The 24,568-nt window shown below is 44.7% G+C and overlaps 1 protein-coding gene across 4 annotated transcripts in view; it reads left to right on the top strand.

The window, feature by feature from the left end:
* Positions 1-4,799: 4,799 nt before the first annotated feature.
* MAPRE2 (microtubule associated protein RP/EB family member 2) overlaps positions 4,800-24,568 on the top strand; it is a 197,254-nt gene continuing 177,485 nt past the window's right edge. Inside the window, exon 1 of one of the 4 annotated variants that reach the window (XM_061399611.1) lies at positions 4,800-4,998. Coding sequence is in view for 1 of the 4 variants with exons in the window: in XM_061399608.1 (XP_061255592.1) it covers positions 6,518-6,541 (24 nt within the window). In the remaining 3 variants the exon portion in view is untranslated. Of the gene's footprint in view, positions 4,999-5,925; positions 6,542-24,568 lie in introns of those variants that run through there. The other 3 variants (XM_061399609.1, XM_061399610.1, XM_061399608.1) reach the window with 3 other exon arrangements.

The raw sequence follows: 24,568 nt of genomic DNA, 5'->3' as shown, positions 1-24,568 counted from the left end.
ATATTAATTGATAAACTCTGTCCATTTTAATCTTCCACTTTAGATATTTGTGGAAATGTATGATTGAGGCTTTCAAAATATACCTTTAGGAAGACACCAGTGTTATATAAAAATATTTATTTGGAGACAGCTTTATGAGAGGTTTAAAAAGGGATATCACTGATGGATGTAGATAGAGACAATATAAAATTGTTGTGATTCAGTGCCCAACAACATATTACAATATCCTATGTCTATATTGTGGAGAAGGCAATGGCACCCCACTCCAGTACTCTTGCCTGGAAACTCCCATGGATGGAGGAGCCTGGTAGGCGCCAGTCCATGGCGTCGCTAAGAGTCAGGCATGACTGAGCGACTTCACTTTCACTTTTCACTTTCATGCATTGGAGAAGGAAATGGCAACCCACTCCAATATTCTTGCCTGGAGAATCCCAGGGACAGAGGAGCCTAGGGGGCTGCCGTCTATGGGGTCACACAGAGTCGGACACGACTGAAGTGACTTAGCAGCAGCAGCAGCATATCTGTATTGCATTTTAGATCCTACAGCATTCATCCATGCCTTATCTTTTTTAAAAACATGACGTGTTGGGAGATGTAGGAGATAGGTTTAGTTGATGGAATTTCTGCTCTGTAGAGAAAGAAGCCCGAAAGCTTATCAAAAGCTATGATTTTATTTTTTCACATTGATGAGTGATTTTTTCCCCCTTGCATATGGACTGATTTTTACCATCAGGGCTACATTTCAACATTCCCTTGAAGATAAAAACATTATTTGTCAAAGTCTTAATTGAGTCACTCATAGGAGAAACAAGAGACAATTTGAAACTGCTAAAATATTTCCTTGAGATACATATTCATTCCTCAAGTAGAGAATAACCATTAAAGGCAACACAATTAGCAAATTTGCTTGTGTCAATGTAACCTTACTTTTAATGGCTGGTCTGTTCTCCAATGCATAATCAAAATGCGAGATATTTCCCGGCTCTTGTGTGACAGAACAGTTTGGATGATCAATGCCTGGAAAGACTGACCTTAACTAAATCATAAGGTGACCCTGGCCAGCAGAGAGAGAGAATTTCTCTACATAATATTACTGTATCATAACAGCAATAGTGATGTTTCTCCAAAGACTTCACATACAGCTGCCTCAAACTGGCGATCTATGCTCACCCTCTACTATAACTAGACTTTTCAGTTTAATCTTATCCTTAACCCTCCCATGTAGAATGGACCCCTATGGTAGATGTCATTCATGCACACCAAAATTTCTACTTTCCCATTCCTTCTGAGTACATACTCCCTAGGGTTTGTGCTCAGTGGCTTCAGTTGTGTCTGACTCTCTGTGACTCTAGGGACTGTAGCCCCACCCCACCCTCCAGGCTCCTCTGTCCATGGGATTCTCCAGGCAAGAATACTGGAGTGGGTTGCCATGCCCTCCTCCAGGGGATCTTCCCAACCCAGGATTCGAATGTGCATCTCCAGCATTGCAGGCAGATTCTTTACCCACTGAGCCACCTGAGAAGCCCACATACTCCCTGAAAGTTGGGTAATGACTATGCCACTTCCTTTGACTGCACGAAATCATTTAAGGTTTGATGCACAGTTTTCCATATTCTCTTCCCTTGTCGTTGTGCTCATGAAGGTGTCACAGGAATGAAGCACATGAATGATGGGCCATCATGAGAGCTGCCCTGGACACTTTGCATTGTGCAGGGAATTAATTTTTGTTGTAGGAAGCCACTGAGACTTTAGTGCTGTTTATTACAGCAGCATAATCTAGCCCACCCTAACAGGTGCAGCCTCTGAGCCTCTCAATCCACCCTGATCACCATTTATGTAGCAGCCCACAGCTGCCTATGTGGCTGTCATACCAGTTATTGCTCAGTCACTCAGTCATGTCCGACTCTTTGTGATCCCATGGACTGCAGCATGCCAGGCTTCCCTGTCCTTCATCTCTCAGACCTTGCTCAAATTCATGTTCATTGAGTTGGTGATGCTATCTAACCATCTCATCCTCTGCTGCCCCCTTCTCCTTTTGCCTTCGATGTTTCCCAGAATCAGGGTCTTTTCCAATGAGTCAGCTCTTTGCATCAGGTGCTCAAAGTATTGGAGCTTCTGCATCAGCCCTTCCAATGAATATTCAGGGTTGATTTCCTTTAGGATTGACTGGTTTGATCTCCTTGCAGTAATCCAAGGGACTCTCAAGAGTCTCAAGAGTCATATCAATAAATTGTGTTTATACATGTGTTGGCCCCAGTCCTTGTTGAAGGAAAGTCTCACAGAAACATCTTGGAGCAGCCAGAAGGTAGCTGGAACAATCATGCTCTGTGAACCACACCTCAGCCACGTCCCTAAATTAGCACTGAGGGCTTTCCAACACAAATAATCATCTTGATTTATTATCAAGGAGGTATCGACTTTATGAGAGGAGAGAGGAGTTTAATTTAGAATACACTGAAACTTCTAGGTTAGTGGGAAATTTAGTGAAAATGCCTAGCAAATAATTGGTAATCCAGAAATGGAGCTTGGAAACCGGTCAAGAATGTGGGCATAGATTCAGAAGTAATCTCCACACATTTGGAAGTGGAACATAAGATAGGAATAAAATTTCCAAGGGAAATGGCAAAAAGTGAGAAAAATAAAAAGCCAAGAAAAGAGTCTCAGGAAACAATAATATTGGGAGGGGTGGCAGAGAGAGGAGAGAAGGGAAATATGAGAACTATGATGACAATACCCATTCATTTTGAGAGCTAAGAATACATATCTTCATTAATAAATTCATTTCCATCTAAATTTCAAGGTTTTTAATGAGGATTAAAAATGTACTACTCTTTAACAATCCATTTACTCTCTTGGATATTAAAATAGATTACCCATCCGACAGGCAACTGGACATTATCTGTAATGAAAAGCAAAATGATTTTTTAATTCAATACCCCAGAACTCATTTATCAAGATTTAAAGTTCTGCAGAAGAAACAGAACTTTTAAATGCGTATGATTTGCTGTGCATTATAGTCATTCATTTGTTTAACAACCTATTCTGCAACTCTGGCCCATGCTAGGTGCTCTGGGTACAAAGCACAGGCTTTCAGGCAGGGTGCCTCATCCTGAGCCCACGGCACATGCCGCTCCCCTGGCCAGTACGTTGGACTTTGTGCCAACTTTGCTTCTGCAAGGATCACCCCCAGAGCTAATTAGCTAACATTTGTCAAACCCTAGGTTTGTGTGGGGGGCTTCCCTGGTGGCTCAGCGGTAGAGAATCCACCTGCCTACACAGGAGACGCAGGTTTGATCCCCGGGTCAGGAAGATCCCCTGGAGGAGGACATGCCCACCCACTCCAGTATTCTTGCCTGGAGAATCCCATGGACAGAGGAGCCTGGAGGGCTACAGCCCATGGGGTCACAAAGAGTCGGACATGACTGAACATGCACGTACAGGTTTGTGTGGCAGGACTATACTAGGTACTTTAAATGGATTTTCTCATTTGATCTTCAAGATTGATTTGGATCATGGCTCTTTTACAGTTGTGAAGGCTTAAATATATTAAGGAATGTGGCTGAAATCACAAAGCAAGGAACTGGTGCAGTTAGGACTGAAAATAGGCTGGTCAATGCCAAAAGGATGCTCTGAGCCTTGCTACTCAAAGTGTGGCCCTTACACCAGCAGCCCAGATGTTATCTGCCTACATGCACTAAGTCGCTCAGTCATGTATGACTCTTTGGGACCCTATGGACTGTAGCCCGCCAGGCTCCTCTATCCATGGGATTTCCCAGGCAAGAATACTGGAGTGGGTTGCCATGCCCTTCTCCAGGGGATCTTCCTGACCCAGGGATCGAACCCACATCTCTTATGTCTCCTGCATTGGCAGACGGGTTCTTTACCACTGGCACCACTTGGTAAGCCCCTGATGTTACCTAAGAGTTTGCAAAAATACAGGAACCCAGTTCCAACTTCAGACGCATGCAATCAGAATTCGGTTTTAACAAGGCCAGGTGGTGATCCCTCTGCACATCACTTTGGGAAGCGCAGTGCAAAGTCTATGCAGACTTCACTTTAATGGATGCTGGGGATTTGGGGACAGGATTTCCCATGAGTTGCTATTTGGAGAGAACAAAGGTATGTGCGTGTCCTCCAAGGGCAAAAGGAAGGATTCAGACAACACGTTCCTGCAGTTTCAGGCACTGGCCATCAGCAAGGGTGGGGACCACTTCCAAAGCGAGAGAGACCCAGCTGGGTCTTGAGGCCAGAACATTTTCTCAATTCATTTCATTAAAACTTGGTGCTGTTCCAAATGGATGCGTGCCCACATCAATAATCTGGAGTTTGCGTCCTCAGCCTGGATTCCAATTTCCAAACAGAATCCAAATATCAAGCGGCACCAACAAGCAGCAGATTTGAAACCTCAGTAGTACTTGCTATTATTGATTACACTGTTTATCATATGGTTCAGCTTAGAGTTGCCTAGTTTAATTAATAACGTCCAGGACAAAACTAGTTAGCTCCGCAGTATCCATTGTTTGCCAGGTAGGAGTATAAACCTTTGGCCTAAGAAGTAGATGCAAGGCGGCTGGCAGGCTCCCAGTTACAGGTACAGACTTCGGGGTGCGGCGTCGCCTCTTAAACCGCCCTTCGGAGCCTCGCCGGCCTCCGCCCTCTTGGGTGCGGCCCAAAGCTCTGCGCGTTTCACCCGCTGCCACTTTATTCCTTGTCACCAACTCACCCTGGCCCTAACCCGCGTGCCACCTTCCAACTGACAAACCGACGGGTGGCCTCCGACCTGCCCGGGGCCTCTCGGGGGCGGCGGTCCCCAACTGCACCCCGCACCCCGGGAAGGGGTGGCCCAGGCCGGGGTGCCCCGGGTGGCCCCGCCGGCGGCCGCAGTGGCAGACGGCGAGTCACGTGTGGCGGTGGGGGCGGAGCGCGGCCGCCTGGGTGGGTGGAGAAAACAAAGCCCCCAGCTGTCAGTAGAGGAAGGAGGCGACAGCGCCGGAGCAGGTGAGTCAAGTGCATTTAAAGCGGTACCGCCCTGGCGCACCCCGACACCCCCAGTCCTGGCTCAGTCCTTCCCCGGCCGGGTGCTGGCCGCGCATCCTCCCGCCTCCGGGGGGCTGCAGTCCGCCCGTCGCGCAGCCTGCGGGACCCGGGGTCTCTGAGCCCGGCAAGAAGTTGTGCTGGGGTCGGCGTCGCGCCCCCTAAGTGTGCACCCGCCGCTCTCCCGCGGGCCACATCCCTCCTTCGGGGCCCCAGAGCCGCGCACCCCGGGAAAGGGGGGGTGAATCAGGGCTGCCACGCTGGCAGAGGCAAAGTGGACCGGCTCGAGGCTGAGGGCCGGGCTGGTAGGATAGGGACACTTGGCGCTGGTGAAGGAGGGTGTCTTGGGACTACGCGCCAGAGCGCGCGGACCTCTAGGAGCCAGAGTTGGGGAGCAGGGACCGAGAACTAGGGGCGCTGGCAGGGACTGCGCGCTACGGGGCAGACCTGGAAGTGGAGCGCGCAGGGTCCCGCCCGCTGGGGACCAAACACTGGACCCCCGGCCCAGCTGCCGCCCGCCACCTCCCCGCACCCCTCCCCCCCCCCCACCGGGGCTTCTCCTCCCGCGGAGACCAGCCCCATCTCTCTCCACTCCCACTCCGGCTCCCGCTGGGGTTCCCGGGCCCCCAGGATGCGGGAACTGGATGGATGCGAAAGAGAGCGGGTTATTATTATGATCCCAAGAGGTTTTCTGCAAGGAGCACCCTGAGCGCAAGGCGGGGGCTACTCAGCGACTCCTCACTCTGTTTGCTTAAAAAATTCTTCAGTCCACTCTTCGAAGGGCTGGGCCGTGACCAGAAATCCCACAAAGGGCGGGCAGGGTGGGGTGGCACAGAAAGACCCTTCCCTCTGAAGCCGGAGCGCTCGGTCACGCAGACTTTCAGACCCCGAAAGGGCCAGTGGACTCAGTCACCCCCTTGAGTCACTTTGCCAGTCCCGTGCCAAGAGCCGCCCAGTGCAGACAGAAGGCCGAGCTGTAACCTCGGAGGCAGGGGAGCTGCAGCCGTTTGATCAGGAGGAGTCTTTGTCTTAACCCCCGGTCCCCTTCTGCTAGTCCTCGCCGGGTCAGCAGCGCGTAGAGTAATTAATATTCCGAGCATTAGCCGTCCCTTCACCCGGGCGCCAACCAACGCTGCTGTCCCCTCCCTGCGGGCTTTCTCCATCACTTGCGCACGTCTTCTCCTTTTCCAAAAACATGGAACGTGGTCCAGACCCGCCAAGCAAAAGGCGGTCACTAAACACACTATAGCGCAGTCACGTAAGACCAAGGGTTAAGTGTTCAAACCTGCACCCGCCCGCCCGCGAGGAGACGGAAGAACTTTCTTGATTAGCATAGTATCTGCCCTGCGGCCTCACTGCGAGGCGGCCGGTCCCGGCGAGGTGAAGCGTGCAGTCGCGTCTCGATTGAGGTTTGACTCAGCAGTACCAGCTTCTAATCCGAAGGACCCGAGCCTTCCAGCTTTGCCGAACAAGACACTGTGGAATGAAACAGAACAGAGATCAAAAGGTAACAGAAAGAATAACAGCGTTTGAGATACTTCGGGGAAGGGCCAAATTTAGCTAAGTTTTTAGCAAGGAAAGGAGCGGGGAGGGGGTCGTCTAGCCAGCGTCCCTTCTGAAAATGCTCCTTGGTTTGCCAGCCTTCTTTGCTGCCAAATTGAGATACCGGTTAGGGGCTGTTAGTAGATCACCAAGATAGGAGGTTTGAGGAGCCCAGCCGGTGGTCGTTGGCTAAGCGTAACTGACAGGTTTCACTTGCATAGGAAGAGCAATGCTCCCAAAATTTGCGCTTGAGGAGCTCGAAAAATCCTCATGTAAGTTATCTCATCCTAACCCACTTGAATTAGGCAAGTTTGGAGATGACAGCAAGGCATCGGTTTGGGGTTTGTTGATGTGGGGGGTGTGTGTATGTGTGTCCACATGTGTTTATCTGCAAGTGATTCCATTGTGCAGCCAAACCTGAGAACCAGTGAGGCAAGGGCAGAGTTCAGTGATCTGGCAGCTGGTAGCTGCCAGACAAGATAGGAGTTTAACTACCTGGGTGGGAGAAACCAAGCTGAAACTGGGGGACTAGTGACAAGGAGGGGGGCGGTCTGTCATCTGGCGGCTTGGCTAGCGTTGGTACCTGCCACATCATTTTTCACCCTCTTAGCCCAGAGTCTGGTTCTTACTGGAAAGATTGAAGTTCACTGTCGGTGCCTGGTTTGTGCACGGTTGTTAAGGATACGGTAGAAACTTCATTCCAGCATGATTCACGTGTAGCAGGCAGTGGGAAAACCCAGCAGAAACTAACTCGGAGCAGCTTCGTGAGTCAGCAGGCTGTACTCCAAGGCGGAGCCCAGAGTAGGAAGTAGTTACATCCAGTAGCTTATTGACACGCACTATTCCACTCCTTCGAAAGCTCATTTGAATGTCTGATCAGGATCTGTCTGCTTGTACCAGGCTCTCGCTTTTCCATCACCTTGTTCCACCTGCTTCCTATAATGCCGTCTTCTGTTAGAAGAGGAAACATATAGCCAACTAGATAGAAGTCTTGTAATTTCCTTGGTGGGAGGCATAAAAAAAAAAGTTGGCAAAGTGGTTTGGGTTATTTCAATTATGCAAAACAGAGAGGATGAATTTGCAGTACATACATTTTGAATACAAAAAAAATCAAATAACTGATGACACATTCAGGGGTAAATTAAAGGGTCTGTTTAAATAGAAATGATTACATCTAACATTTTATGTCATGTTAGATTATGTTAGATTTTATGTTACTATCCAAAAGTTTCTTGTTTTAAAAAAATCATCCTCAAGGCATGATCCTAGTAAGATAGCCTATTTAAAGATGTACACAGTTTGTGAAATACTTATTTTATTACTATTAACTTCAATTTTTATACCTCTCTTTTCCTCATTATTCTTTATATCATATCATCATAACTCTCTTGCCTAAATGCTTTCTTCCCCATTCTCAGCTTCTTTATGGGGGAACAACCATGCCTAGCATATAGCAAGCATTCAATATCATCAGCTATTGAACTTTTTTTGACCCTATGTACCCTGCTTGGTATTCTATTAACTGGAAGGGGCCTTTAATGTCTACAACTCCTATAGCACAGAACACAGACCTTTTGTAAATATTCGTACTGAACATTATCAGAATGTGCGGAAGATATTTTTAAGCAAAGCATCCTGAGTACATTCATTTTTATTTTTTTTCCAAGACAGATATTCTGGATATGTAGGAGCCAAAGTTCTGTTACGGTTCTTAAGAACCTTAAGATGGTAGCGCTTTGTTCACTTACATCTTTATATAAAGCAATTTCACATCAGGACTTCCCTAGTGATCCAGTGGTTAAGACTGTGCTTCCACTACAGGGGGCATGAGTTTGATCCCTGGTCAAGGAACTAAGATCCCTCATGCCCCATGGTGTGGCCAAAAACTGAAAGTAAAATTAGTGTCCTGAGTATAATAATTGTCCTGTTACTTAACTATACTCTCATGGATCAAAGATTCACTTCACAAAAATTTCACTCTCTACCACTTATTATCAGAAACACACACACACACACACATTTAACCATGTGGATGCCAAAAGGAACTAATTAGAGTTATTTCAGAGTAGGATAAATGGTAGGTTAATAGTTAGACAGCTTTAATAAAACCTTCTAGACTTCCACCTACATTAAAAATAGTGCAAAAACATCTATATAGCCAGAATATTTAAAAGTGGAAATTTGGGTGTATTCCTTGCTGGATGCCAGCAAAATAAATGTTAAGAATTTCCAAAGGTCAGATGACATAAATTCACCCATTCTCATTCCAGTGTAGTGGAGAAAAGTCACTGAGAATACACTTCTGTTATTTCGACTCCTTTAGGGGAAGCTGTAAGATACTGAAAGGCTGAAATACAATCTAGAAAAATGAAACTAATCCAGATTAATAAGAAACTGTTCATCAGAGGATGCTAAAAACCTAGCTCTGTGATAGTCACAAGTAGGCCAAAGAGGGTAAGGTGCAAAGAAAGGGTGTCACTTCAACTTCAGAAGCTCTGAAGTTTCTGACAACAGATGAGAACCACCCCGTCTTATTATCTTAAATATACACAGCCCACTGATCTTATTAGCCTAAACACAATTGGGTAAATATTTTTCCCATGTGCCAAATAGCACAGGTTGTTAAATGATCTGGCAAAGTGGGGAGAAACCTGGAATCCTGACCTCTTTCCGAGGGTCTGTTCTACAACCCTGCTGTTTCTTGACTAGGGAGTTTTGTTTTGTTTTGTTTTGTTTTAATATTTATTTATTTGGCTGCACCAGGTCTTAGTTGCAGCACCCAGGATCTTTAGTTGTGGCTCGCAAACTCTTAATTGAGGCCGGTGGGATCTAGTTCCCTGACCAGGGATTGAACCCGGACACCCTGCATTGGAAACACAGAGTCTTCCAGTGGACCACTGGGAAGTCCCTAGACTAGGGTTTGATGTAATCTTGCCTGGAGGTTCTGGGTAGGCAAGCTCAATTCTAATTATCTCCTCCCTCCTAGAAAAAGGAGAGACTCTCACATATATCATGCTCTCATTTATTCTCATATTATCCACCTTTGGCCTAGGCCAACTTTAAACAGTTGGAGCCATCGTTAGCTTCTTATCCAGATAAGCAAAGCAAGAATGTTTAACTTGTATGGTGATGGTAGTGGTTTAGTTGCTAAATTGCATCCAACTCTTTGCGACCCCATGGACTGTAGCCTGTCAGGTTCCTCTGTCCATGGGATTTTCCAGACAAGAATATGGAGTGGGTTGCCATTTCCTTCTCTATTTAACTTGTATAAGGGCCCTTAAATGTTAGTCACATCATTCAGCAAATGTTAAATGCACTGGGACTTCCCTGGTGGTCCAGTGGCTCCAAAATCACTGTGGATGGTGATAACAGCCAGGAAATTAAAAGACACTTGCTCCTTTGGAAGGAAAGCTATGACAAACCTGGACAGCATATTGAAAAGCAGAGACATCACTTTGCTGACAAAGGTCCTTTTAGTCAAAACTATGATTTTTCCAGTAGTCATGTACAGATGTGAGAGCTAGACATAAAGAAGGCGGAGTGCCAAAGAACTGATGCTTTTGAATGGTGATGCTGGAGAAGACTCTTGAGAGTTTCTTGGGCTGCCAGGAGATCAAACCAGTCAATCCTAAAGGAAATCAACCCTGAATATTCTTTGGAAGGACTGTTGCTGAAGCTGAAGCTCCAGCTCCAATGCTTTAACCATCTGACTTGAAGAGCCCTCTCATTGGAAAAGACCCTGATGCTGGGAAAGATTGAAGGCAAAAGGAGAAGAGGGTGGAAAAAGATGAGATGATTAGATGGAATCACCAACTCAATGGATGTGAATTTGAGCAAACTCTGGGAGATAATGGAAGACAGAGGAGGCTAGAAGACAGAGGATCCCATCCATGGGATCACAGAGTCAGACATGACTTATCGACTGACCAATGAACAGTTCCCCTATTGAGGGTATTTTCAGAAGCAGGAAAAATTTTTAAAAAGGAATTTTAGTGACGTGGTAAACCATAAAACTTCTGAACCTAAACCGTCCAAACAGTGAAATACTAACTTAGATTGAGCTGTCACTGTTTCCAGAGGTCTAGAAAATGCAAACATACACCCTTGACAGCAAGTCCAGGGTCACACTCGCTTCAGCTCTTTAGCCATAGAAACTTTGCTATGCCACCCTATGAGGGCATTTCCAGTCTTACTTGTTTTAGTATATGAATGCATAATTTGAGGATCTATTCAGATTTTGACATTTTTCATTGGCTGTCACGTCATACACTTAAAGCTTGATGCAGAAACTTGCTTCTTTGGGAAATTGCACCACTCTTCTAAAGTATATATTTAAGATATTAATAAATTGCTTGCTACTTACCAAGGCAATGGTCATTAGATAATAAGGAAATATACATATAATCAGGCTACCCTGGTGGCTCAGACAGTAAAGAATCTGCCAGCAATGCAGGAGATGCAGGTTCGATCCCTGGGTCGGGAAGACGCCCTAGAAAAGAGAATGGCTACTCCCTCCAGTACTCTTGCCTGGAGAATACCATGGACAGAGAAGCCTGATGGGCTACAATCCATGGGGTTGCAAAGAGTTGGACATGACTGAGAGACTAACACTTCACTTCCACTTCATATAAATCACTTATATCACTAAAGACTGACAGTATGCTGTGAACAATTTAGTTTGAAATTTCCAAATTGAAAAATAGAACAGATTAGGATCCAGAAATTCAAATTGCATGCCTTCTTCTCAAAGTTGAATAGATTACTCCTGAGTCCAGAAGAAATATTTGAAAGGACAGCTACATTGATAGGAACTTGCTGTAATTTTTTACTGTAAATGTTGCCTCTCATAAAATTTCCTTCAGTTAAGAGAACTTCCTCTTTCTGATGACTTGTTCATGCCACAGACCATTTCCAAGTGAGTGTCACTTAGATTACTAGAGCAACCTTAAAGGTTATGTGTAATAACTCTTGTCCTCTTCATCTCTTCCAGAATCAGTACACCTGAAATTTAGAGATAAAAAATCGAACACTGCACTATAAATAATGTGTATTTTGAAGTATCTGAAATCAGCTAAATCATTTCTAAAAACAAAAACAAGTTGTAAAGGTATTTAATCCCATCCTAGGACTATGGGTAGTAATGGCTTGTTGATAACTAACTTCCAAGGTAACTTAACCCACTAGTGTTCCTGATGGAATAATTGGAGAAGAGGAGGAGGGGACAATGGAAGATATTAATAGATTGTATAACTCCTATGCTGACTGGGTGAGGAACTAGTTCAAGTGAAATTAGCTTTCCTACCTTATCATAATTTAGCTTTCACTAATTTTTTTTTTTACTAAATACATTTTGTTTGATAAGTGTCTGTCATACATATATATATAAGGGCTTCCCAGGTGGTGCTAGCAATAAAGAACCCACCTGCCAATGCAGGAGACATTGGAGACTTGGGTTCAGTCCCTGGGTCGGGAAGATCCCCTGGAGGAGGGCACGGCAACCCACTCCAGTATTCTTGCCTGGAGAATCCCTTGGGTAGAGGAGCCTGGCAGACTGCAATCCACAGCGTCACACAGAGTTGAGCACGACTGAAGCGACTTAGCATGCATACATATATCACTAGTAGTTCTCTCCACGGAGAAGGCAATGGCACCCCACTCCAGTACTCTTGCCTGGAAAATCCCATGGACGGAGGAGCCTGGTAGGCTGCAGTCCATGGGATCACGAAGAGTCAGACACGACTGAGCGTTTTCACTTTCACTTTTCACTTTCACGCATTGGAGAAGGAAATGGCAACCCACTCCAGTGTTCTTGCCTGGAGAATCCCAGGGACGGGGAGCCTGGTGGACTGCCGTCTATGGGGTCGCACAGAGTCGGACACGACTGAAGCGACTTAGCAGCAGCAGCAGCAGCAGCAGCAGTTCTCTCGAAAGTAATTCCTAAAAGTAGGAATTAATTGGATTTACTGTATTTTTACCAGAATAGGGAATTCATAATTGTCAAATGCTTAAGCAGAATCAAAACTGATACCTTGCCAGGGCCCTGTGGGGCTCCTGAGCCCAAGGCCTTTCTGTGTCCCCGTCTCTTTGATTATAGGAAGCAACTTTCATTCTGCTTCTGTAACCTCCCCTGAATTCAATGGGTGAATTCAAGTAGTTGTTAATTAGAGAAGGGAGGGGTTGTGAGACCAGGGAGAAACAGTCAAGGGCAGCCTTGGGGCAAGATCCTGTTTCCCCATCAATGGATACACACAATATGTTTGAGCTGTTTTGCAGATACTGAAACCCCTCCAGGTGGAGAAGTGAACAATTAACAATGATATGCTGCCCACAAGCATGTAGACCCCAGACCAGTTGGACCTGAAGGTTGCCAACTTACCTCACCACCAACCCATTAGAAGAATGTCTACAAGCTGATCACACCCTCTTTGAGCAATTACTATAAAACCTCCCACTATCTTCCCCAAGTTGGGACACAGTTTGGAAGACATTAGCTCTCTGTGGCCCCCTTTGCCTGACTAAGCAATAGAGCTATTCTTCTCTACTTCACTGAAACCTATCTCCAAGATTCGATTTGGCACCACAGAGAAGCTGAGCTTTCAGCATCAAAACACTCAAAAATATTCTGGTGATGGGCAGACCTTGGTTCTTAGAGATGATTATAAACATCATGGCAGGAATGACTGTTGGTATTTGAAGTCAGTAGAAGGGAAAATAAGCAAGAAAAAGCAACTGGAAAATGAGGCAATTCCTGGATTTTTTGCTAAAATTTTTGAGACTTTTTATTGGCTTGTATACATAAAAGTGAAATCAGAAGACTAAATTACCCTCTTTAAAAGCTAGTCGAGTCAGCTTTCACCAACCAATAAGCAAGAGTGGCGAGAGTGCCTGCAACCACCTTACACCTCCTTCCTTCAAAGATAATCTTAAATCCAATCAACCTGCCAAAATGTAGTGTATTAAGAATCACCTCTCATGAGTCTAAGGAACCACTATTTTCACTCTCCCACTGAACATCTCCACAAGAAGAAAAGACAGGGAACTAGAAGAAAAACCTTCCTGCTTTGTGCCACCTCGTTCTTCTCCAGAAAGGAAGCTACTGATACAAGATTCCTGTTAGCTTTACTTCCAACTTACCCTATATCATAATTTTTTTAAAGGGTGGTCTTTGGGGCACAAATCTCCCAAAAGAAGTTTCCATAAATCAAGGCAGTAATAGCCAAGTGCTCCATCTGGTTCTGGCAAGTCCAGAAAGCAATTCCCTGTGCAGCTGGGATGTTTCAACAACACTGTCAGTGGGTCTGTTAATTCTCCACCCCAGCATCTGCTCTCCTAGCACTTACGTGTAAGTTAAAATCTAGGGTATGTTTTTAGCAATGGTTGCCAGATAAAATACAGGAACCCCAGTTAGGTCTGATTTTCAGATGAACAAGGTTGTCTTTTGTTTTTAGCCTAAGTATATATATTGTATGGGATATACTCATACTGAAAACATTAATCTTTTAGGTAAAATTCAGATTTAACTGGGTATCCCATCTTTTTGATGGGGGTTGATTGAAGTTTTGTTTTATTTCTTTTCTTTTTTTTTTTTTTGCTAAATCTTACAATCTTACTTTTATCCCATAATCTCAATATGATTAGCTTTCCTCGTCTGTAAAATATGTGATCTGCAACTGTATTTCTGAGGATAATAAAATATCTGAGTTGCCTTCACCTACTAAAGAGAAAAATCAAGCCACTATCAGAAGTTTTGTGCACATTTTGCTTACTTAAGAAGGAAAATAAAAAGTAAAGCCAGGTCTAGAAAATTAGAAACTTTTTAATAATTTTATTCATTTCTTTAATGTTTGGCTGTGCTGGATCTTCTCTGCAGTGCCCGCGCTTCTCACTGTGGTGGCGTCTCTTGCTGCAGAGCCCCAGCTCTCGGTGCTTGGGCTTTAGTGGTTGCAGCATGCAGGGTAGAACGCAGGCTCAGTAGCTGTGGCTCCTGGGCTTCGTTGCTCCTTGGCTTGTGAGATCTTCCCAGACCAGGAATCAAATCAGCGTCCCCAGCATTAGTAGGTGAACTCCTATTCACTTTGCCACCAGGAAAGTCAGCAACATTTTTTATTTGTAAAATATCTTATGGTACATTCTATTCTTTCACAAACCTCTTAATAGATACTTTAATAGGTACATGGGGTAACATGAAAAAACCCATCAGCCACGTCCACAGGACACTGCTGGTCAAAGTTTACCCTCAGGTGATTCCAATGACGCCTTGCTAAAGTGAGGTCCCAGGTCCTATATCATCAGCATCACCTGGGATATCTTGAAAGGCTGAGTTTTGGGCTCCACCCCAGACCTTCTCAATCAGAATCTTCACTTTAACAAGAGCCATAAGTGATCCATATACATATTAAAGTTTGAGAAGTCCTAAACTAAAGGATCCACTTTTTCACCATAAATTGGTCTTTATGTTTAATATCCCGTTGCAGTAATCCTTAACAAACTGTCTCTTTTAACACATTAGGAATACTTTCCTTTGATCCAGTATCTTCAAGATAGGAAACTACTGTATTTCTATTTTGTTCATATGAAAATTCCAAATGACCATTTCTAATGTTGTTTTATAATGAGCATATGTAACAAAATAAGATAAATGTAAGTTTAAAAAAGTCTCTCACTAAAACTAATTCAACAACCTATTATATATTATATATATATTATATCTGGGTTGTCCTTAAGAACCTACAAATCACCAGCAAATCTTTTTGTGCTTTTTTACTTCATATACTACAACTTACATAAGAATATTTCAGTTCAGTTTGGTGCTCAGTGATGAACTAGGGGGGTGAGATGGGGATAAGGTGGGATACAGGTTCGAGAGGGAGGGGATATATGTATACATATTGCTGATTCACTTTCACTTTAGTGAAACTAACAGTATAAAACAATTATACTCCAATTAAAAAATTTTAAGAATATTTATATGCCAACACCATACATTCATAGTATTCCTGCTGCTGCTAAGTCACTTCAGTCGTGTCCGACTCTGTGCAACCCCATAGACAGCAGCCCACCAGGCTCCCCCGTCCCTGGGATTCTCCAGGCAAGAACACTGGAGTGGGGTGCCATTGCCTTCTCTGCATAGTATTACTAGGTTCCTCTAAAACTGAACAAAGGACATGCAATTTGGGCCTATGGCAAAGGCCCAAACTACTCTTAGGAAAATCTAAGTTTTAAAAAGTAATTTAAAAGGTTTCATAGATTTTAATGCCTCTTGAGTTCAAAAACCTCCCTTTATAGTTGCCTGCTTGTTTTTTAGAAGTTACAGGGTTGTATGCTAGAAAGAATTCTGGAATTGGGGTGAGAACATCAGAAGGCCTGATGCAAACAACCAGTTCTGCAGCTGACCGACTGGGTGATTCGGGAGACTTTAACATTCTTCATCACCATCCCTGAAGCTGGGTTTTCTCAGCTGTTAGAGAGAGTGGAGTCTGAAATTGTCTCACAAGATTCATATAAGAATCTTGAATGGTATCTTATTTGTAAGATATCTTAAGGTACTTTCTATTCTTTCACAGACCTTTCAATAAAATAGATACTTTAACAGGTAAACTGTTAGCTCAAGTGTAGTGATGGGAGAAACCCATCAACCATGTCCACAGGACACTGATGATTGAAGTTCAGTCTCAGGTGGTTCCGGGGATGCCTTGTTGGTCAAGTGAGGGCCAAGACCTGTAGCATTAGCATCACCTGGGGTGTGTGTTTACCCCAGATAATGTGTGGGGGGAGGGTCTCTGTGATGACTGTGTTGTGTACGGCAATGTGGTCTTAAGATTTGTTTTGTGTTCTGCTTCAGCTAGGGCTGGCAGTTGACTGAAGATTACATGATGTGGTTTTCCACAACATGCCTGATTTGGAATAAAGTGAAAGCTGCTCTGTCATGTCTGACTCTTTGCGACCCCATGGACTATGCAGCATGTGGAATTTTCCAGGCCAGCATACTGGAGTGGGTAGCCATTTTCTTCTCCAGGGGATCTTCCCAACCTAGGGATCAAACCCAGGTCTCCCGCATTGCGGGCAGATTTACCCGCTGAGCCACAAGGGAAGCCCATTTGATTTGGAACAAAGATTACAGTAATTTTAACAGTCCCCTCTACAGAGCCATTGTACACACACCTCATAGACATGCAACCTGGGGCTCTATGACCTCGACAACCATAACTCTCTCCTCTGCATCAGAAACTGAAAGTTTTTGTCCTGGCTGGGGTCAGCAATGTGTTCTGGGGGCACCAAACAATGAATTCCTCATCAGGTTACCACTCATGGCTCTGTGAAATCAAGTGATTTGAGGCTTTTTCCTGCCTGAATTCTATACAATCCTCTTGCACTTTTCCCCAGGAAAAATTTATTAATAGGTTATAAAACACATGCTTTAATATTTTAATTAGTTTTTTAAATAAAATATTATTCCTTCAAAAACATGTTTTTATGTCACTATTAGCACATTCATTCTAATAATTGTGGTTATCAGTTATTAAGTAGCTTTGTATCTGAAACAATCACATAATTCCAGATAGAAAGAAGCTTCACGGTCATTTTGTTAAGACACCCCAGGGCAGAGTTCTCCCCTCTACCCAGCCCATGGAGGAGAAATTCAGTTGTTTTGTTGTTTTAATAAATTCATTACTGAGAGTCTGAAAAAGATGAGGGAGGGGCGTTAGGGGAAACACTCCTCATCTAACCACCTTCATGCAACTCTCGCAAATCTATTTGTATGTTTGCATGGAGCTCTTACTGTCTGCATTTGCATTTAACAATATTTCACATAAAAATTTCCCTTAGCATGTTGAATGCCACTTCCCATATTCAACAGTGTTTTTAGCTTCAGTATCTGCACTGCCCTCTGCCTAGGATGACAGTTATTTATGCTTAGCCTTTGTCTTAGCTCAGCTGTTAATCCTTTTAGGGCCCCACCCCTCCAAATGTGCTCCACGGACCAGTGAAACATCTTAGAAGTGCCCAAGATCAGGCTCCACCCCGGACGTTCTCCATCAGAATCTGTCCTTTAATGAGATCCACAGGTGTTGGTTGTTATGCGTGAGCATTGTTCAGGAAGGCCTTTCCTAATCTCCTAACCACCCCTTCCCACCACCTCCCACTGGCCCACCCATCCAGGATAGGATAGGATAGGATAGGTGGATCCTTGTGATTGCCTTTTCATCTCCCCCACTCCGTCTCTGGTTGGAGATGGTGGTGGGCTTGTAGTCATCGCCAGACCCTGGGTCCTCAAGCAGCTCTTGATACATAAGAGCTTCCTATTTGGAATTTTCATCATTTTCCAGCTCCCCTGCTTTCATAGATGAAGAAATGCAGAAGACAAGTTTTTTTCCTGCTGGGAAACGGGGTGCTCAGGTAGGACTCTCTCGTTCATTGGCTTGCAGTTCAGTTTTTTGTTTGTTTGTTTCTGCTGCAAGTTTTTATGACGGAAAACTCATGGGGCAGGTGATGCTTCTCTCCAAGTACTTTCTAAAAGTCTACTGCTGGAACTTTATTTCTTTTGCCTAAAATATTGATATCTTTTAAACACCAACATCTCTGAGAGGAATTGTGCTTTACACTCGGTGTGAAGGTGGAGCAGCCAGCAGGTTTGGGTCAGTGTTTAGTGTGAGACAGAAATAGTGGTTATCTGCTGGAAGGAGATACAAAACACTTGTAGGTGATATGCTGTGTGTGTATGCGCTAAGTCGCTTCAGTCATGCTTGACTCTCTGCAACCCTGTGGACCATAGCCCTCCAGGCTCCTCTGTGGGATTTTCAAGCAAGAATACTAGAGTGGGTTGCCATTTCCTTCTCCAGGGGACCTTCCCAACCCTGGGATCGAACCCATATCTCATGTCTCCTGCATTAGCAAGCATGTTCTTTACCAATGGCACCCCACTCCAGTACTCTTGCCTGGAAAATCCCATGGATGGAGGAGCCTGGTAGGCTGCAGTCCATGGGGTCACTAAGAGTCGGACAGGACTGAGCGACTTCCCTTTTACTTTTACTTTCTTTACCACTAGCGCCATCTGGGAGGCCCACAGTACATGATAGGAAAGACAAATAGTGGAACGCTGCAAAGCTGCTTCTGGTTCTGACTGGGTTCTGTTACAATAGCTTTGTCTTGACTCATACCATGGGTCATTTTTCCATTTAAAAAACATTCACATTTTTTTGATCTGTAAGAATCTCAGGATGGGGCTTCCCTGGTGGCCCAGTGGTTAAGACTACGTTTCCACTGCAGAGGCGGGGGTTCTATCCCTGGTCAGGGAACTAGTTACACATACTGCAAGGTGTGGCCAAAAAAAAAAAAAAACCTCAGGATGGACTTTTCTCCCCCATCCTGCATCTCATCTGTGACAAATTTCATCCACCTGCTACTGATTTTTCTTTTCAAACATGTGTTTTTAAATTGTAGACAAAGTGCAGGTACAATCAATACTGATGTTTTTAAACTCACCTTAAAACTAAGCAACACCTGAACCACGGGGAACTTCCACTGTAGTCAAGAACCACCAAGTCTTTTCACTGTGGAAGGAGTGTTTTGTAAACTCAGGAACGGACAATCTGCTGGAGGGAGGCTGAGCCCTGGAGGCTGCTGTTTTGCAGTCGCGGGAGACTGATTCAGGCTTTGGAATCAGATTGTACCCAGAAACAAGAAACATCTGTCCTGCAGGGCTATTGTTCCTCATATCTGAAAAGAACAAGAGGCTCCTGGTACTGCTTACCAACAGCTCCTACAATTAGCTACACAGATCACAAGAGTATAATTATATTCAAGAGCGTGTGGCTCCCCGGCCCCGGGAGTCTACCACTGTACTTCCCCGTCACCATGGACACCAACTCCAGAGGAATCCTAAGTCTAAGTCAGGTCTGTCCCTTGGGGAAGCATGTACAAGGCTGTCCTAAACTGCTTATCTGAGTGTCTATGATACGATTCATGGTAGTTTGCCCAGACTTTGGACCTTGGGTGGAGTTTGCAAGTCATTTGACGCCTTCAGAGTGTACCCTGTTGAGCAACCTGACGCAGGTGAGGTTGACTAGAATGATTGTGTGTTCTACATGCTGTGACATCACGCTTTAAGTCCATTTGAGTCATGCTTTCCCTTGGGGTTGTGGCCCATCCCAGTGAAAAGAGATTTTTAACAATATATTCTTGGGAGGCTTAGGGGTGTTCTAAGAGTTGCTCTTAGAATCTGAAAGCATTTTTGTGGTTTGTTTTTTCACATTTGGGGTGTTTGTTTTAAAAAGTTAAAAAAAAAAACAAAACCTTGTTACTAGCCTTGGATACTTTTTTTCCTACCATATTAATAATTTTGTAGGAATTTGGTTGAGTTTTACACCTTGATTTCTCCATCGGGAAGAACTATGCAGATGTTTGTTACTAATGCTCATGAGTAGAGTTTCTAGAGACGAAAATGTTAAGAGAGTCAGTTAAAATTATTCCAGATGTGAAGAGTTGGAGAGATGATAAAGAGTCTGCAGCAATATCTCCCAAAACATTCAAAAGAAAAGTAAATGAGTTAAGACAAAAAAAAAAAAAAGTGAAAGTGTTAGTTGCTCAGTCGTGTCTGACTCCTTGTGACCCCATGGACTGTACCCCACCAGGATCGTCTGTCCATGGGATTCTCCAGGCAAGAATACTGGAGTGGGTAACCATTCCTTTCTCTAGGGGATATTCCTGACCCAGGGATCAAAGCCGGGTCTTGTGCATTGCAGGCAGATTCTTTACCATCTGAGCCACCAGGCAAAAAAAAAAAAAATGGTTGTCTCTAATTAGCCTCCTATTCAAATAAGGATCTTCTCTTAAAACTTTGCAAGTTAGGCATGCTGCTGCTGCTAAGTTGCTTCAGTCGTGTCCAACTCTGTGTGACCCCATAGATGGCAGCCCACCAGGCTCCCCTGTCCCTGGGATTTTCCAGGCAAGAACACTGGAGTGGGTTGCCATTTCTTTCTCCAGTGCATGAAAGTGAAAAAATAAAGTGAAGATGCTCAGTCGTGTCCGACTCCTAGCGACCTCATGGATTGCAGCCCACCAGGCCCCTCTGTCCATGGGATTTTCCAGGCAAGAGTACTGGAGTGGGGTGCCATTTAACTTCATCCTTATTGGTTTTATTAATAATAAGTCATTTACTTTTAAATTTTTATTTATTTATCTACTTCTGGGCAAGCATTGGGTCTTCGTTGCTGCGTGCAGGCTCTCTCTAGTTTCAGTGAGCAGGAGTTGGAGTTAGTCTCTAGTTGCAGCACTCAGGCTTCTCTTGTGAAGCACGGGCTCTCGGCACATGGGCTTGTTACTGTGGCTCCCAGGCTTAGTTGCTCTGTGGCCTGTGGAATCCTCCCAAATCAGAAATCAAATCTGTGTCCCCTACATTGACAGGCAAACACCCAACAAATGGACCACCAGAGAAGTCCCAATGATCAGTCATGTGAAGTATTATCCAGGGAGCGGCTTCTCATCCCAGTTCTGCTCACCTGTGGCCCCTACTCATCAATAAAGAAGGGATTTTTATTTTTAACTTATCCTTTTCCCACAGGACATCCTAGTGTGCTGAAAAGTGGTTGTTAATCCAGCTTTCTCAGAATAAAGTACAATAGAAAATGCACTGAGAACTGTATTTCTCCTCCTCTGGAGAATTCACACATTGTTTAAAACATGAGGAAAATATATAGTTTTGATGACCCACTAGCACATCAAATTAATTGAGTTAGATTGTAACAGACAGAAGCGGTGGTAAGATTCACACTTCCACTTAATATGTGGAGAATGCCATTGCAGCTGGTCAAGATAGGAAAGCAGAGGAATTTCTAGCAGAGCAGATGCATTTTATAAAGGATGCACTCAGAAACCCTTCTCTGCTCACTTCCCCCTGTGCCTGTGGTTGGCGCTGAGTCATCTCTCCACCAATCAGCTTGGGCTGAGACACAGAGATGTCCTATACTGCATCCTGTTAGACAGAAGTGAAGACATGGGAAAAGCAGAACCTCTGACCCGGTCCAGCAGTGAGTTGTACTGTGCTGCCCACACATACAGTACAGGCAAGAGAAGAAAGCCTGCATCCCATGGTGCAAAGGGCGTCCCCTTTTACAAGACTAGCTGAGTGCTAGAAAATGCGAAAAGGCCAAACATCAACACTTGTGACCAGGGCTAAGAATCATTGCTGTTTTTATCGTGTGGCCCTGGTAACATCGTTAATGCAGATGGTGCTTGCAGAGGGGCTTATGATGAACAGAGTCTTCCCCTGACTGGGCCATAGTGTCACTGCATCTGGACCCTGGAGACACGGCCCTGGGATGCCTTCCTGCTCCTGGTGAGAGCAAACACAGGCAGGTGTGTTCTACACATCTTTCAGTCTGGCATCATCAGTGTGTTCTAGCAGAGATCATCTCACAAAATTAGTGCCTAACTACTTGCTGTATGCTTTTCTTTACGCCAAGTAGTATCATAGTGCAATTGATCCTCGGCCAATGTAGGTTTGAACTGCATGGGTCTACTTGCACTTGCAGATTTTTTAATAGTAAATACTACAGTACTGCATGGACCCTGGTTGGTTGAATCCTTGAATGCAGAAGAACCTTGGCTGTGGAGGGCCAACTGTAAATTATACTTGGATTAACCTCCACCTTGTTCAAGAGTCAACTGTGTTTTTAGAGCCGCATGCAGCCTTGGAGGTCATCTCATTGAATCCCATTTTTTTCTAGATGAAAAACTGAGGCCTGGAAACTTTTCCTACTAAAAACTTAGTAATTTTAGAGTCCTAAAGGATTTTTTTTTTCAGCTCATTGTTTACATTTGGCAGTGCTTGTTGGGTCATCTAAGCAACCTCCTGGTTTTCAAGCACATGGTGCTCCTGTGTGCTCAGCTGACAGCTCAACCTTGGCTGTCCCCTCGAGGAGCAGAAAGGAAGGACTCTGTAGGATGGGGAGGAAGATGGCAGAAAAATAAATGTCTCTAGGACTCAAAAGACTTGAAAGACTTCAGACTGTTAAACACTGCATTAAATGAAGTGATATCTACAAAGCCTGAAACCCCTCCAACTCCTGTGATGGTGAGGGTTCTATTCTAGCTAACAGGAAAAGTTCCACTTGTGGTCAAAAGAGTAAGATTATTTATTGCGTTTTTCCCCTTGGCCGCCAACTTTAGGTGGTGGTCAAAATGTGGGGTTTGTTGAAATCACAGACTACAGCCCTTCCCCCAAAAGGCAGTGGAATAGTTTCAGAAGGGCCAGCAAGTGCCCTGCTCAAAGGATTCCTTCACATCCCTTTCATGGAGACCACATCAACAAGATCCCTTTCATTCAGTCATGCTCCTCCATTCCATTTAAGCTACTGAGTTTCCCTAGAGTTGATTTTATTTTTATATTTCCTGGCTATCTAATTAATACTCAGACCTAGTTGATGAGGGATATGTGTTCAAATTCAGTTATTTAATAGTGATAATGATAAACATAAGTATTTTCCATTCACCTAGAAATTTACAGTTGGTAAAGAATTTTTACACATAGCAGTTACACTCTAAGTAGCTGCTGCTGCTGCTAAGTCACTTCAGTCATGTCTGACTCTGTGCGACCCCAGAGACAGAAGCCCATCAGGCCCCCCCGTCCCTGGGATTCTCCAGGCAAGAACACTGGAGTGTGTTGCCATTTCCTTCTCCAATGCAGGAAAGTGAAAAGTTAAAGTGAAGTCACTCAGTCGTGTCTGACTCTTAGTGACCCCAGTGGCACCCCACTCCAGTACTCTTGCCTGGAAAACCCCATGGATGGGGGAGCCTGGTAGGCTGCAGTCCATGGGGTCACTAAGAGTCAGGCACAACTGATCGACTTCACTTTCACTTTTCACTTTCATGCATTGGAGAAAGAAATGGCAACCCACTCCAGTGTTCTTGCCTGGAGAATCCCAGGGATAGGGGAGCCTCGTGGGCTGCCGTCCATGGGGTCGCACAGAGTTGGACACGACTGAAGCGACTTAGCAGCAGCAGCAGCAGGATTGCAGCCTACCAGGCTCCTCCATCCATGGGATTTTCCAGGCAAGAGTACTGGAGTGGGGTGCCATTGTCTTCTCCCTAAGTAGCTGCAGTTTACAGAAAACTGTAAAATTAGGGCCCAGAGTTTAAATGGCATGCCCAAAGTCACTCTACCGGGAAAACCTCAAGCTCAGAAGTGGAGAGACCACCTGCCTTGCAGCTCAGAGTGCGGTCCCCGGATTGGCAGCATCAGCGTCACCCAGTGTTTGTTTACTTGTTTGGGTTGCGCTGGGTCTCCGTTGCTGCACACGGTGTTGCTCTAGTTGCAGTGAGTGCGGGCTGTTCTTTGTTGCAGTGCACGAGCTTCTCAGTGCAAGTGGCTTCTCTTGTGGAGTGTGGGCTCTAGGGTGCACGGGCTTCAGCAGTCTCAGCACGTAGGTTTGGTAGATGTGGCACATGGGCTTAGTTGCTCCCCCGCCTATGGACTCTTCCTGGACCCGGGATCGAACCCTGCATTGGCAGGAGGATTCTTATCCACTGAACCACCAGGGAAGACCATCTAGAAGTTTTAGAAAGATAGACTCTCAGACCTTACCCAAGATCTATCAAAGCATAGTCTGAATTTTAACAAGATTCCAAGGTGACTCGTGAAAAACTCTTTCAAACTCCACATAGTATTCAAGAGGACAGCAGTCATAAGATTTTCCCTTTTGCATTCACAGCTCTATGATATAATTAATTTGTGTGTCTGTAAGCAGGGGTCTGCACTGTGTATTAGAGGCCCCTTGATGCCTGGGATTAAATAGATGTACAGTGGCACTCAAGAGGTCCAGCTTTGAAGTCCAAACATCTGAGTTTGAACTCCAGCCCTGCCCAAACCTCAGTTCATATACCTATAAGACAGGAATAAAAATAGCCCTCCTCATAGTGTTATTGGGAATAAATGACCTGATACATGTAATAAATGTGGCCAGCACCTGATGCCCAGAATAGCATGCCTTAGCTG

This window comes from Bos javanicus, chromosome 24 (assembly GCF_032452875.1).
Source record: "Bos javanicus breed banteng chromosome 24, ARS-OSU_banteng_1.0, whole genome shotgun sequence".
Taxonomy (NCBI): Eukaryota; Metazoa; Chordata; class Mammalia; order Artiodactyla; family Bovidae; genus Bos; species Bos javanicus.
The sequence above is the reverse complement of the archived record's forward strand: the minus strand, read 5'-3'. Positions and strand labels throughout refer to the sequence as shown.